Raw genomic sequence first — 16,668 nt, forward strand, 5'->3', positions numbered from 1 at the left:
AAACAGAGAATTACAAAGCTCAAAAACATTAAACTGACTGGCCGTGTAGATATTTAATCAAAGGAGATAAGAAATGTTTTAACATTATCAACATGAAGCTAGGAGACATCTCTGGGAATATTTGTCATTTGAGTAACAAAACTGTTTTCTAAGAGTTGCATTTACTTTGGTATGTTTTTGAGGTTCTGCATTAAAGTAAAAGGAAACGTAATATAGCCAAATGTTAACCTCATTTTCTAAGTTGCCTTTATGTTCCACCCTGGAAGGTTTTTTCCATGTAATTTCTGCTAAACTCCTCCTCTGTACATCATGGTCACTTTCCAACTACAGTAGTAAGGCCAAGTATTAAATATTAAGGCCAAGTATTAAATATTTCACTTCTCAGGCAGATAAGGTATCAAACAAGTGAGATACCACTTCAGGAAGCAAAGGAGAAAAACTGACCCATTTGCTTGAAAGCGTTTTGCACACTTGAAAGTCATGGCTGCTTCTGCTTTGATATGCCCACAGCTTGTGGCTCTGCTGATGACTTTCCTTATCTACTGACAGCTAAAGTCATTACTAACCACATTACCTCTACCCAGCAGAAAAAAAACCCCAAATGTATCCTTAATAGTCCTCTTCTATCCTTTTTATGTCACTTGCTTTCTTGGGTGTCATTGTTGGTAAATTGCAAGTACAAGGCAAGCCACTTACTCAATCCCTCAGATGAAATGGGGAGGAGCACCAAAAAAAAGTAAAAATCTTGTTCGTTAAGAACAGGTTAATAATAGAAACAAAGTAAAATGTAATATAACAATAATAATAATAATAGTAATAATGGTGATGAAGAAGAAGAACAACAGTTGCAAGTAAGAAGAGAGATAAAACCTAAGGAAAGCAAGTGATGCACAATGCACTTGCTCATCTCTCACTGTCCAATTCCCAGCCTGTTCCCAAGCACTGATCAGCCCCTCACAGCCAACACCCTTTAGGTAACACACTGAGCATGATGTTCTGGGGTATGGAATATCCCTTTGGCCAGTTTGGATCACTTGTCCTGGCCTTGCTCCTTCCCAGCCTTTTGTGCACTGGCACAGCATGAGACACTGAAAAGTCCTGGACTTGGGGTGAGCATTACCCAGCAACAATCCAAACATTGCTGTGTTACCTTTGTTCCCATACTGAATCTAAAACACAGCACTGCAACAGCTGCTAAGAAGAAAATTACCTCTATCCCAGCCCAAACCAAGACACTGGGTCAGTAGGGAGATCAGGGAGCATGTCTTACTGTTTTAGTAGGAAATACTAACTTCATCCTGTTTATGTGGCAATGCCATAGGTCTGGAGTGGATAACAGTAAATGTCCCGTCGCTTCTGAAGGCCCATTGTATGTCTTGTGGATGAATTCTGAGTGGTAGCTCAGAGTACAGCTCTGCAACAGATGGGCATTGACAGCAGCTCTGCTTTCCCACCCTCTGTACCACTTCTAAAAGACACGTTGTTTAACTTGCTGTTGGCTGGGAAAAGCAGGCGAGTCAGGATCTGCCATTTCTGGGCTGGATGTTTGCTTTGCTTTCTGCATTGTAGCTTTTCTGCCTGCAAAATAAGGATGACCCCATTTCATTTTTTATGATGTAAAAATATGAACTGGATGTAGGTAAACTCGGATTTAGTTGCTGGAGTTAAAAAGTTAGGCTGAACTACAGAAATAATAGAAGATGGTGAGAGAATGGTAAAGAGTCTTTGGTGGATCAGTTGGTGGGTCTGTGCAGTGCAGAAGAAACCTCCTTCCTGACTCATGTCTGGAACTTCCCTGACTGTTGTTTCCATGTCTGATTTGCCTATGTGAGGGTTTCAGACTTGTCCTCAGCCTTGCTCTGCAGCTCTGAACACACCACCCTCAAGGGCTCTGCCAAAAATCCTGGACTGGACCTTTGTCTTATTCCTTGAGCCAGAGATTCTCAAGCAACTCTTCATGGGGCTGTGCTGCCAGTCAAGCACAAACTTCAGTTGCTTCAGCCTTTGTTTCTCTCCTAAGATTTGTCTGTTCTGTTCCTCTGAGTCACGAAACTGCTAATTTTTCATTATGGTTATTAAGTGACTACTTGAGTAAGCAGTGGCCATCTGTCCTCTCAGTCTCTATTTGTGACATTATCAGATGTTCTCTTTAAAACTACTTTCTTTCAAGGGACTGCTGTGGAACACTCCACACTTCTGGCTCCTCTTAAAAAGAGGCAGATTATGAGGTTGAAAGGTATTTCTGTATCAACCTTTCCAGGTGTGCTTTAGGAAAAGGGAACAAACCTTTGCAATGCCATTTCTTTCTTTATTATTAGAGAGGCTGTGTCTTTGGATCAGGGCAGGGCAAGGAAGAATGGGTGCCTAAGGTGGGTTTGATTATGCCCATGAACTCCAGAAGGAAGTTTCTGCCCCCCTTGAAGAGGAATTCCCAAAAAATATGCAGTATAGGAGCAATAGCCATGGAGTTATTAACTTCATAATTAGTTTGGCTGACTGTTATGTATGGGTATTGTTATAATTTTCTTAAAGCTTTTGTTTGTTGGGGTTTTATTTTTTCACTTATGTATGTTGTGACATTAACATTTTGTTCATTTTATCACCACCCAATGCAAGTATTAAAGTAAAAGACATAAAAGAATCTGCTTGTAAGCATGCAGGTTAACAGCAAGGTGGAGAATATTAAGTTTAGCATTAGTCCCAACCTAAGAGAATTGGCTTCAACACACAAGTCATTTACCAGTGCAAGGATAAATATGTTTGTCTGAATTTCAGTTGTTTCTAATTTCCCTAATGAGGATATACTTAGGTTAATAAACAGGGCTGACAAAACTGTCAGGTATTTGTGTTCATTTAGGAAATGCTGCCCAGTAATCTACTGTTGACATGAACATGATGCTGAATTGAATATCAATTAGTATTTTCAAGGCAGAATGAAAATTATGAAGTAGGGCAGCTGGGCTCCTATCATCATTTTGTGATGCCTCTTTTTATCAGGGTTAGCTCTTGATCTTTTTGTATTACACATGTGAAACCAAAAACATAGAAAAATAATACAGGTCTGGTGGTGTTTTCTGGAGCTGTGAACAGCATTAGTTTATCTCACTTCATTTTAACAGCAATCTCTGCTGCAAAGAAGTACCTTAAAGCTGAGTCAATGGTAAGAACAGATTGTTTCCCTGGTACCTAAACTCCTTTTTCCCCATCTCATTCTTTGTGAGGAGCACATTAAAGTAGAGCAATCTGCCTCTGCCTGCCAGGAGTTCCTCGGTTCTGTGCTCCCTGCCTGTCCTGCAGGGCTGACATTGCAGAGCTCAGCCCCCTCTGGTGCATTACAAACGTAGGAGTTATCCCTCCTGGCTGAGCTGTGCATTTCACAACCTTCTCCTGCCTTGCTTTCCCGTTGAAAGTGCACTGATCAACAAAATCACTTTGAAATCACTTTGAGGCTGCTCTTGGGGAAAAAGCTCTGTTACAGGCTAGGAGAGGTAGGACATTACCTACTCATTTTCCATTCCACAATTACCTGAGGAAAACTTGGGGCCTCATCTTTTTCCGAGGTAAGCCCATTTATTTTGGATGTGAGAATGCTTTCTTTTTATCTCAGTAGTTTTATTTTTTCTTGCGCTGTTGAGTAAGACTCACGTGGGAGAAGCAAGTGCCTATGTGAGACCTCAAAATAGGAAATGTTTACAGCTGTCCTAGAGCAAAATAACCTGCTGGGTGGCAGAATAAGTAGTTAAGATCTAGCCATATACAATTTGGAATTGCAGCTGTTATCCTAGAAACATTTCAGTGCAGAAATTGTCACGTGTTTCTGCACGGACAGATTTTCTCTATGCATTTGGTGCCACTGCTGAATGTATCAAGTGGATTTCCAAGGCTTCATTTGGTATTCGTGAAATAAAACTTGGAATCCACCTTACTGGGGAAGACTGAATCTTTTATTGACTGTTATTACATGCTTTTAACTGATAAATTTTTGAATTTCTCTCCCCACTTTGATATCTTTTCTGGAGTTACAGACAGGGATTAAAATAATGGAAAGAAAAAGAATGCAAAATTTTACTGTTATTTCTTTTGAGTACAAAAGGATCGTGTTTATTGAAAATAAATCTGTCTTAGGTATTTATAAATTGTAAGTTACAGTAATTTATTATCAGATATTTTGATAGGTGTTTAAAGTATTGCAGTTGCTTATTTTACAGTGAAATGGCATTGGTAAGGGAGGAAAAATGCTCTTGTTAAAATACGTTTGTGATTGGAAACTTTAAACCCTGAAGTTAACTTAGAGCTTGCCAATTTTCAAAGAAATCTGCTTTTAAATCCTACTTTCAGAGACACAGGTGTAACTGATGTGACTGAGGGGTCTGCAATGGTTTGCAATGCTAATAATGATACAACATGAGAATAAAGGGGTTCATGTTGATTTTTAACATGAGAATGGAAGACAGTATGAAAAAAGGGTGTAGTAAAACAGAAACATTGGGTATGAGAATGTTGGTTTCCATTCCAGAGAGAGATGGAGTAGTAGGGTTACAGCAGCCTTCTTCTTCTCTTCCTCTGAGGAGAACATGCATATGGAAAGGATCATTTTATTGGCTCTGTAATATGATAAATTTTAATTTAATTTAAAAAATGACCTTCCTAAGAAATAGGTAAGAATGTGTTCTAGGAAAAAAGGTTCAAGGTAAAAGGTGAGTGGTAGCTTTTTTTTTTTTTTCCCCAAAAGAGGCATTATTTGTTTTAATCTTGTTTTCTCAGAGCCACAAGATCTCAAATTATATCTATTGAGGAAGTGATAGGAAAAGTAAGACTGAAACACATAACTGAATCAAATGAGAAAAGAGGGGAAACCATTCCTTAAGCATCTCTATGTAATGTATGGAAAGAAAAATGATGATTTGGGGGAATTGGGTTTTGAAGATTCTCACTGGAGACCTCGTGTAATGGAGTAAAACAGTACCAAGAAAAAGACAGGCATTTATCCAATATAACCCCATCTAATAACGTTGCAAATTTTTTAGCACTGACAAGATGAAAGTATCATGAATGGGATGTTGGGTTTAGTACATGAAAAATTATTCTGGCCAGTTCTCATTCATCAAAAGAGAATTTTAAAAGTGTTTGTGGGAGTGTGTAAATATGAGAATAAGAAAGGTGAAAGAGGAAATTCCTTTTAAAAGTTCTTGATTAGGAAATCGCTGATCAGTAAAAAAAGGCCAGTTTTGGATAACAGCTCAGCCTACATTGGAGGTAACGTGAAAGCAGAAACTAGAAATATAAACATTTCTCATCATTAATAGAAAAGAGAGGATACATGTGGAAATTAGCACATGTTAGAAAATATGTAGTGTAGTAAACTGAAAATAAAAAGTGTGTTAGGTAAATGCCCAAGTCCCACAACACTCATGATAATGGGAATTTATCTACTGCATTATGAATAAAAATGTTTGTGTGAATGATATTGAACTATTTTTAGAAAGAGGCAGAAAATAATGTGTTTAAAATTGGGAAAATCAGAAATTAGTGATTTATTCATAAAATATGACGAATATGAAGTACTCCCCATCTGGTGTAAATAGTTCTCTTCCAAGAGTCCTGAAAAAATTGGCTGAGAACATCTCTGGGCTATTGATGGTAAATTTAATGAGTTTGGGGACTCAGGGAATTCAGGAATACTGGAAAAGCGTAGGTGTTAGAGTTGTGGTTTGAAAAGAAAAGGGAAGCCCCATTAACCAGGTAACTAGATTTTTATAAAACTCACATTTGGAGAAGTCATTTATCTCCTCTGCTCTGCCCCAAGGCAACAGGAGATTATGCAGAAACCAGGCCTGACAGTGTTCAAGGTGTCTTAAAAGCCTCCTGGAGTGGAGATTCCCCAGCTTCCCAATTAGTCACAGCTCTCCCTCTTCTTTACAACTGTGGGGTAGCAAGGATTTTCTTGGAGTCTGACATAAAACTCTTGGAAATGTCGAGGAGAGTGGGAGGATTAGTCTCTCTATTTTGCTGGCTCTAATCCCGCTTATCTCAGGCAAACAGCATTGTCAATACTTTGTTTACTCTCTGATTTGCTGTGACTCCTGTACACTTCCCTGGCAGAATTGCTATCTAGACAGGTGCTCCTCATACTTTATTACTGCATCTCATTAATCTTGCCTAAACCAGATAGCTGTTGAATGCAAAATAATGAAAATTATGGAAAAGGATTCAATTGATACGTGTATAATGAATGCCAGTTTATTTGGTTTATGGAAAACAGGCCTGGTCATAAAACCAAGCATTTAAATAATTTTTCCCAGTTGATTGCACATTAATTACCAAGGTAACTTGGATATTGCATATCCCCTTCTTTCTGTCTTCCTCAGGCAGACAAGCCACAGCAGTAATATTTTGAGAATTTTTATATTATAACAGAATATGATAGAGTCTTCTGACAGTAAAAAGCTTAAATTTTTTTCATTAAATGGGTTTTAAAAAAACCCCTGAGGTCTAAGAAGCCTTAAAGTAGTTTTAGTGACTGTTACATCACAGAATTTGAGATATTTGTTATACACCATTCAGTATTCTAACATTTTTCATTAGTAACATGAAAATAAATATAAACTCAATACCTGACAAAAGAGCAGTAAGTAAAGACAGAAGGAGGATGTGCAGACAGGGAGGAGCCTTTATCACTTAGTAAAGGTCAGCCCTTGCAAATGAAATTTGTTTCAGTATAAACCAGTGGATCTTTGTACATTCAAGAGCAGAAATTTAACCCAAACTGAAAAATATAATGATGAAAAGGAGTGAATCTGTACAAGACAGTGATGTTGTAGAGTAGTAACAGCTTATGAGTGCAATGCTGCAGCAAAAAAATATAGGCTAATGTGACCCTCTGTATATAAAGAGGATATTAAAATAGCCAGGACTCTTAATACATATTGATAAAAGGAATGATTTCAGAATATTACATGTGATCCTCTTTTTAAAAATGAACAAAAAAACCCCATGAAACCTGAAAGAAAATACAGACACTTCAGAAGACAGCAACAACTCTCTTGAGGGCTGGAAGTGAGAGATTTCAAAAGCTCTCTGTGTTTGCCTTTTAAATATAAACTTGGCAGTCAATAATAAAGTTCTCAGGGAGAAGAAAAGCTGCAAATTTTACCCATTTCTGGGGGTCATCTGTAATGCCTCCCTACCTTGCTGGAAGATACTGAAACTTTTACGTGGTACAGATGTGATGTTATTAGTGCTGTCTTCAGAAATGAATGTCTGTGTATTACTCTGCTTTCCTTGCAAATCTTAGGCTTAACCACTCTAGAGGTAACAGTGAAATGTTTAAAATGAGTAAATCAAGCTGGGTAAACCATTATCAGACTGTGATTCCATGAAGTTGGCCAAAATCCTGTATTAATTGTGTTAATTCACACATACCCTGTCTGGAGATGTGTAAAAAGAAGAAGAAAAGAAACTGGTGAAATGAATATTTGGAGGGCATTTTTTCCTTGGTTGTACAGACACGATGGCAGAGTTCATCTTTAGAAGAGTATTTTGGAATGAAAATTAAAATTCCACCCTGTCAGTCCTTGGAGCTCTGCTCATCGTAATTTTAGGTAAAACAGTTTCCTTGGGACCAGGTAAAACCTCTGAAAAGATTAATTTCAGTTGTAAAGTCTAATAATAGCAGTGTAAGATAGTGTCCAGAAAAAAGGAAACTGAAGCTCAATAAGAGATAATGAGTAATAATAATATATATTAAAGTATGTGCTGGCAAAAAAAAGCTAAACACTTCTAAGAATGAAATGTGCAAGTAATTAAGCAATAGGCTTGCAGATATATGTTCAAGTCTGTATATTATTATGGAAATGTTAGAATCCCCAGTTCAGTTATTTAAGAAAGGACATTTAAGTGCTGAGTTCTTTTTATCCAAAGAGTTTTTTTTAAAGGGTCTTTGGGTTCATTTTGAATCGTGACATGACTTTGTACTGGCAGACCTAAACTCTTGTTCACTGTGCAAGTTTTAGAGCCATCACCTCAGAAAAGTGCCTGCTAAAAGTGGAGGTTGGATGTCACAAATGTCAATAACATTGCTGAGTCTCAACCAGTGTACTCAGAGCTTTTCCCGTAAAATATTCACTGCAGTGGTTCCAGACACACTTCTGTTTATGCTGGCATCTAATGGCTTGTCCATAATGGACACTTTTCATTTTTTTTAAGAAGGATGGAGCTTTTTATGACATACAAAGGAGCATAAATAAGTAAATGTAGGGACAAGGGTCAATAAATATGACTTTGTGATCCCATTAGCTTTTTAGGGAATTTTCTCATTATAAGCATCATAGGAGTAGTGCCCACCATATTTTTTTAGTCTCTTTGCATATGAATTTCCAGTTCTTTTGAAACTTTCCTCGTCCTGCAGGCAGAAGGGAAGCTTCCACTCCTGTATGTCATTCAGATGTTTACATGCTGGCAGTTCCTCTCAGCTTGGAGCTCTTTGGCAGAGGGATTTTCTGCCATAAGAGCTGTGAGTGGGAAGTGCCTTGGCAGGGCAGATTTGTCTGCCATCAGGGCTGTGCTGCTGGGGATAGGCTGCTTCTTAATCACCTCATTTAAAGACAGCTTGGGTCTCTCTGTCCCACACTGAAGTCTAGCATGTAGATACCTCCAAACCTCTGAAGTGCTCGAGGATTTTGTTGCTTTATCCATGTCCTCATTTGTGTTGCAGACTCTGTTGAATCCACAGCTTCACTGGAGTTTGTATTTCTTTGGCATAAACATAAGGTTTACTTGATATTTCAGTATTTGCACATTTTTGATTGATAATTATTTTATGTCTTATAATACAAGTGCTGTTGGAAAGACAGCCTTTTCATTTTTATGATTTTTATTTTTGACCCTGAAGGTGATACCATTCTAGTTCTGGTTAGTAGTTATTTGGTGGTTTGAATCCTCCAGTTGGAGAATTCTCCAATTGATTTGAGTTTTCCAGTTCCTACAGATTTGGTAGCTACACGTGAGAATATGTGAGCATTCAAGAGCCTTGGTATGTCAAATGTATCAAAAATTGTATTTTAACAAAACTCAATTACTCATTGGGGATCATTTGGTAAATGTATATGAGGAATATTATTAGATCATGGATCAACTAAATCTAAACTTAATATACTTTCAGTGATGAATTTACTCTAGTTTTTTAATTTTTTTAATGTATAGCTTTGAGCCTTCAAGTAGTACTTGATTAATTCAGGCAAGGAATTAATTAATTCAGGCTCCACTGAAGAAATGAATTAGTTTTCTTTTCTGTATTTTGGGTCTTGTTCCACAGAAGTATTAATTTTTTAATACCTGGATGATGTTTATTAAATTGTAGTCTTGCTACCACAAAAATTGTAAAACTGAAATGACACTTCAAACCCTAATTAATGCTGCTCAGAGAAAAATTTATTTCTGCCTGCAGGTCTGTAGGAATAGCACTTGACAAAGAGGAAGATATAACTTGCAAATCAGCTGGCAACAAAGTACATAACAAATAGGCCATGTTTTCTAGGTGGAGAGAAGATGGGGGGGAGAGATGGTAAGAAGAAAACAGACACCTAAGATGAAATGAAATATTCTCAGAAACCTGCTGAGCAGTTGGTCCTCTATGAAAAAGAAATGTGTAAATCCAGTTTGGTTTTTTTTTTTCCCTTTGGAGGTAACAGATCCCCAGTTGTAATCAACTTAAAAGTTTTACACAGGAAACTGCTGCATCAAATGTCAAGTGAGAAGATGCTTTTTTTTACTCTTCCACAAGAGCACGATAGCCTGACACAAATAGAAAATACTATGACAGCTGTAAATCACATAAAAGACAGCAAATCATCTCAATGAGGATAGTGATCTTTTTTTAAAGTAAAGTAGGGATTGTAAAAAGTTAATAATTTTTACTCATATTATTCACAAAGCTTCATATGGTGAAGTGGTGAAGAAGTGGAGAGCAGAATACTCTTCTTTGTTGAATATATTTAAAAAATGTCATTATTTCTTCACATAAACCATTAAGCTTTTATATGGTTTATGTTGAGCTTTTTACTTGCCTGTAAGTCTGTTGACGAGACAGCAAACTTCAGTTTCAGGTTAAAAGTCACCATCCACTCAAACGTGGAGGAGCTCTAAGTGTCACTAGTACAAAAGAGAAGGGAAGATGCTGGGTCAGGTTCCCTCTAATAAGGTTCCAAGTTCAGTGTCCATGCCAAGGTGCCTTTTCCATAAAGCAGAAGAACATAACCTGACTTCTGCTGCTGCTGTACTGCTCTCTATAAACACATTAGAGAGAGCTGTACATTAATTATTTGGACAGACAAGAGGTAGAAGAGAGCACACAGCAATATAAACCCCACAAATGTGTGCATAGTGGGGTCACGTTTCACATTAATTGCCTAATTATTTTTCTCCATCATTTAACCATTCAAATAAGAACTGAAATTAGTGGGCTGTAAGGAGGAACTCAGCAATCAAAACACATCACTCAATAATTAAAATTAACTGCCCTGTATAATACTTAATTTTATGTTTAAATCCTAATACAGATTCCTGAAGTTAGAGGGTCGGATGAAACAATTCCATTAGAGGGCAGTAGTACCCGTGGGTAAAATGTATCATGTACTGTGTATATTTTGTTTAGCATCAGTGAATGGAAGTGAAAAAGGAAGTTAATGTAATTTAACATTAAAATAATGCAGAAACATTTTGTAATATACAGTAACATGCATTCTATCTTATATCAAAAAACCCAATATGAATATGACAGAAGTTATGCAAAATATATGCAGCAGATACTGACACTGTGGTACTCCATCCAAGAGAGAAACTGAAGTTGTTTGTCTTTCTGTGTTCTCAATTTGTAAATTGAATAACTTTATTTCTGGCAAGTTTATGGGTTTCATAAAAAAATCTTACTTTTGAAACTGTGTATTTTATTAGCTTTAATGCTGCAGATTTTCCAGTTTTCCAGGCAAGAGATTGCAGGAATGTGCATGTTTGATCAGGCATCTTTTAGTGGTGAAATATCAGTAGTGTACTGTGATTTGGCAATGATTTCTGCAAAAGATTTAGGGGTTTTTATGAGTTTTGAGATTTTTTTTAGGTAAGAAATGTAAGGCATGAAAGCCCAAATGAACCTGGCTAACATGGCAAGTTCAGTCCTTCCTGTTTTAATACTTTGCTATGTCTAATCCAAGCAATACCACAAACACCATTTCTTTTTCCATTTTCAGTTGTGTTACTTGATACTACAACTGCCCTCGGAGAACTAGGATGGAAAACATTTCCCTTAAATGGGGTAAGTCTCTCACCATTTTGATTTTTTTTGGTCTGGATTTTGGCATTCTGACACTCCAGAAGTGAATGGGTGGATATTCTTCCAATATAGACTTGTCTGAAAGATTTTAGTTTTTCTTAGGAGTAGAGTGTGAGTAAGAATTACGGATGCAAGAATGACATGAGTACACATTATTATGTTCTTCTCTTGCTTTTCTCAGTACTAAGTATCTACCTTACTTTAAATCCAATTCTAACTGTTATACATCATAAAGTTTCATATTAAAAAATTCCTATGCTGGAGGAATGTGTTACGACTCCTTTTTTTTTTGTGAAATAAAAGGAAAAATAATTTTCTGTTTTGCAAATTGGAACAAAAATTTTATGGTTTAAGTAAGAACAAGTATGGACTTCACCATTTGATAATATGGCATCAGATTGCCTAAATCAGAAAAATGAAAACAGTAATAGTGTCTGTTATCCTTGGGGAGAGTGAGCATGGGGTAGAGCAGCATTTTTACTCTCTAAAGTTCAACCATCAGTGCTTTGCCAGTGGCTGCACTTTCAGAACCTGTTTTTTTTCTTTTCCTCTCAGCTAATGCATGTCACAGAGTTTCAGGGGCATTTGGAGTTTCACTTTTAAAGTAAGATGCACTGTTCTGGAGCATTTAACATGTTCTGCATCAACTTGTAGTTCTGATGTCAGTGTACATACTGTGTATCACTTATTTTTATACTAGCTTGCATTATCTCCTGATTCTCGTGTATGAGGCATATAATTACTTGCTTCTCTGAAATGAGCTCAGAAAATACTGTTTTTTCTGAGAGAAACATCTTGTTCCATTTTCAGTCATTTTATTTGCCATGTTCTGTTCCAGAAGGAAGTAGAAACTGTCTACCCTCAGCACCTTAATAATCCATTTTTATAAAATGCCTTCTGTGTCTTTGCCTTCAGGGATTTCAAGCCATATGACATTTCTTAATCTCAGCCTGTTTTCAACTTTATGGATTACTCTTTTTCTTTGTGTTCCTAGGCATAATTTCCATCTCTCACAGATACTTCTGTGTTTTACATTTTGTATGCAGTCTCATGCAATCTGAGTTCTAATTCTGAAAGTTTTGTTTCCATTAAAAATCCCAGACAAAGTACATAATGTCATACACCACAATGAGAAATGAATCAAGGAATTTTTGCTCTAGCAAAAAGTAAGGACTGTCATCTACCATGATGAGAAAATCCAGTGTGGAATGTTTTACTTGAGCACTGGGATAAGCCCCATTGAAGTGCACAGTACATTTGGAAAGCACAAAAGATGTAATTGCAGTTATTGTGTAAATTCGTAAAAGCTCTAGGTACTCCAAAATAGCCAGAGTATACAAACACAAAAACATGTGCACTCCAAGTTAATTCAAAACACAGCAATTATAACATGTATTTTTTGGCTCCTCATGCATATCCTAAACAATAGTTTTGCAGCCTCTTGAGGGTTTGGGGTGTCTTAGGACCTCTGCTGTATATTAAGAACTGGCAGCACTTACTAGAATACATAAAGGAGTTTACATTTCAGTAAGAACCTGGGATTCAATTATTAAAATTATTTCCCAAAAAATGTACAAAGTTATTTGAAAAAACAAAAGGAGCTAGAGTAAATATGGGGCAGAAAAGTGTTTTTTAGCATAAAATCATAGAATCATTTATATTGGAAAAGACCTGAGTCCCACTCTTAACCCAAGACCACCATGTTCACCACGTCCCCAAATGCCACAGTCACACACTTTTTGGACACTTCCAGGAATGGTGATTTATGTCATTTATGTCCACAGTGCTACCTAATCTGAGTTATTCTTGTATCCTAATATAATCCAAAATATGGCACAAGCATTGGTGTGATTGAGATTATCACTGCAGAGATAAGAATCTGTTTTGTCCCATGATGGGCACATTAGGATTTTCTTGTTTCCTGAAGGAGAGTGACAAATTTTGTACTGTTGGTGTTTTTTGAAAGAAATTTTTGTTCCAATACTATTGAAATCTAATGTGTTACTTTAATCAAACCTTAAGTGTTTGTGTAGTGTTTATGTGTGTAAGAAAAATGCCATTGACATATGATTATTGCTCTACTGAACATTTTTGATGTTAGGAGGATGGGATGATGGGTTTTCCTGAGCCTGTGACATTAGCAGAAGTCATTAATTTAGTGGCACACTCAGTCACGAGGAATGTTTTCATTAAATTGAAGAGCCACTGAAATAATAATGCTTGGGATTTGTGTAATATTGAGTATGCCTCAGAGATTTTAAACTAACAGGCCAGGGTGAAGTGGGATAAAAAAATCAGGAGGTTCTTTTGGAACTTGCAGAACCTTAACCTTTGCCTCCCAGACTTTTTATTTATAGTAAAGTCATTACATAACATTTGTAAACTTTCAGCAGTTTCAGTCATCATTGAGCTGCAATGATAACTGTGTTATTCATGTCTTGGGAATATAATATGTGCTTTTGTTTTAAAATTTTCTTCCAAGTTATTTGTGCATCCTTCCTGAAGCATGAGAATGCAATGTTTTTTTCTTAAAAATGTGTTTTATTTATGTGTCAGATTTTTTTCCTTGTATTTTGAACAGGTAATAAATTTAGTGCTTAGAGCTACAAAAATGCAGCATAAAACATTAATATCTCTGAGGTCAATAGCATCAACTTTTGTTGACTGAGTTCCAGTTTAGCTTCTTAGTGATGGGCTGTCTAAAATTTCTGCCTTAATAATGGACACATCTGATACTTCCTCTGTTCTTTGGGCTGTAGTTCAAAATGACCGATTGATTTATGAAAAAGCATGCACTATGAAAGGAGATCTTTACTCACCAATCTGTCACTTCATAACCTTGAAAATATAGAATAGAGGTTTGGGGTTTTTTTGATTGGTACAAAAAATGGGAAGACACAAGTTCATGTGTTTCAGGAGAGGATGTGGATGGAAGATAGTGGGCAGTCTCAAGTGCATGTGAAGTAAATGCAAAAAAAACCAAAGTCAGTTTGCTGACCTTGGGGACTCAGTTAGGAACTGGGAAAGAAATAAAAAAAACCTGAAAGCCCAACTGAAATGCAGTATTCCACAACCTTCCTTTAGACATTAGCAGTAATAGTAATAAAGTAAGGTACCTTATTCAACTGCAGTCGGTGAGATATCTTCCCTCTTCAATGTAAAAATATTATTTATTTCCCATTGCATTAATCATTGCAACACAATTTTGTGAGCAAAGTTTGCTCAGAAGCTGTGGTTTGGGGACTGTTGCCATAAAGGCATGTCCAGTCCTGATAAATTTCTGCCATAGAATCATAAAATGTTTTGGGTTGGAATGAAGCTCAAAGATGGTCCAGTTTCAACTCTCGACTGTGGGTAGGATGCCATAGGACCACACTGCTCAAACCTCACACCATCCAGTCTGCCCTTGAACACTTCCAGGGAGGGGGCAGCCACAGCTTTTCTGGGCACCCTGTGCCAGGGCCTCAGCACCCTCACAGGAAAGCATTTCTTCCCAATATCCAATCTAAACTTCCTCTGTTTCAGTTTAGACCCATTAGCTCTCACTCCATGCCTTTGTGAAAATTCCCTCTCAAGGTCTCTTGTGGGACTGGAAGCTGCTCTTATGTCCCCCTCCCCCCACCAGCCTTCTCTTCTCCAGGCTGAACAAGCCCAACTTGTGCATAGCCACTCCAAAAATCAGTTTAAAAGGAGGGCAAGGTGACTCACAGCACAAAGCTGTGAGAATTTGCATGTGGAAAAGTCTTATAAGAGCTATCTTGACTTGTCATAGCAGACACAATGTATGGCCTCAGCAATAAAGAACCTCCTAGAAGTCCTCTAAATTATTTGACAACTCTGTCAGTGAAACTACTTTAGTTTCCACAATTATTTGAACAGTTTCCTTGTCAATTGGTAATCTACCAATTTAGATAGATTTATCCAGGCAAATAATTCTGGTTTGAATATCTTGTTTCTATAGAGGATTTTAATTCTTTTTTAATAACAATTGCTAATATACAGTATTACTGATCTTCCTGTGTTATGAATTTTTTGAGACTAATCTTGTCAAAGTACTGATGTTTTTCTCCCTACCAGACTGTTTATATTACCCCCTCTGTTAAAATAATTGTTTTACAGTAAATGCATTCATCAACAATTTTTTTTAGCTGATTCTTAGCTAATTAGGAAACACTTTTGTAGTTTATGGTAATAAGAGTTTTGAATGGCTTGGTACTGTTTGTCACAGATGGCACTGATGTTTTCCTGTGCCAGCCTGCAAACATTTCTTTCAATGCAGCTGCATCCATTTTCACCTTCATCTTTTAAATATCTCAGAAAGTGATGGGGAGAATATCTCTTGGAACATTCTTCTACAATACTTAACATTTTTAACGATTCATTTCCTTAAGCAGACTGTCTTTGAACTGTATTTATAAATGTAAGGAAGTTTATATACTTAATACCAATTTCCTAAATAAAACAATGCTGTTTTCTCAGCACTGTTTTGGTCACCAGTATAAACTTAGCAGCAAAGGGCAACTGGAAAGAAGTTAACTCTGTCCCAGAGAGACACTGTAAACATAATTAAAATTCAAGTTGTGTGAAAGTTACCAGGATAAAACAGCAATACCATGAAAAGACTTCTATCTGAAAGTATTTCACTTTTCTTCCAAACCAGTCATAGAATCATTTGGGTAGGAAATTATTTGGATCACTGAGTCTGACTGCAAATAACACTGCCAAGTCCTCACTAGGCCATGTCCATAAATGCCACATAGACTTGTCTTCACACTTCTCCAGGGCTGAGGACTCAACTCCGTCTCTGGACAGCCTGTTCCCATGCTTGGTAACTTTTTCCATGAAAAGAAAAAATCCTAATATCCAATCTAAACCTCCTCTAGTGCAAATTCAGGCCATTTCCTCTCATCATGCCACTTGTTCCCTGGGAGAAGAGACCGAGCCCTGGCTACCCCCTCCTTTCAGGTGGCTGTAGAAAGTGATAAGGTCCCTCCTGAGCCTCATTTTCTCCAGGCTGAAATCCCTCAGTGGCTTCTCACAACACTTCAGACCCTTCCCCAGCTCCATTCCCCTCTCTGGACATGCTCCAGCCCCTCAATGTCCTTCTTGTCCTGAGGGGCCCAAAACTGGGCACAAGATTCAAATTGTGACCTCACCAGTGCTGAGTACAGAGGGACAAGCCCTGCCCTGCTCCTGCTGGCCACACTGTTCTTGCTTCAGGCCAGCTGTTTTTGCTCCTTGGCCACCTGGCACACTCTGAGCAGTCTGTGGAACACAGAACTGCAGCTGTGTGGGGAGATGTTGCAGAAGCAGCAAGTTCTTTTAACTAAGAACTTCTGAGG

The 16,668-nt window shown here is 37.4% G+C and overlaps 1 protein-coding gene across 3 annotated transcripts in view; it reads left to right on the top strand.

The window, feature by feature from the left end:
• Positions 1-16,668, top strand: part of EPHA6 (EPH receptor A6) — a 372,264-nt gene that overhangs the window by 15,745 nt on the left and 339,851 nt on the right. For all 3 annotated transcript variants that reach the window (XM_066571876.1, XM_066571877.1, XM_066571878.1), the window contains exon 2: positions 11,244-11,308. In XM_066571876.1, the coding sequence (XP_066427973.1) occupies positions 11,244-11,308 (65 nt within the window). The remainder of the gene's footprint in view (positions 1-11,243; positions 11,309-16,668) is intronic.

Source organism: Molothrus aeneus, chromosome 2 (assembly GCF_037042795.1).
Source record: "Molothrus aeneus isolate 106 chromosome 2, BPBGC_Maene_1.0, whole genome shotgun sequence".
Lineage (NCBI taxonomy): Eukaryota > Metazoa > Chordata > Aves > Passeriformes > Icteridae > Molothrus > Molothrus aeneus.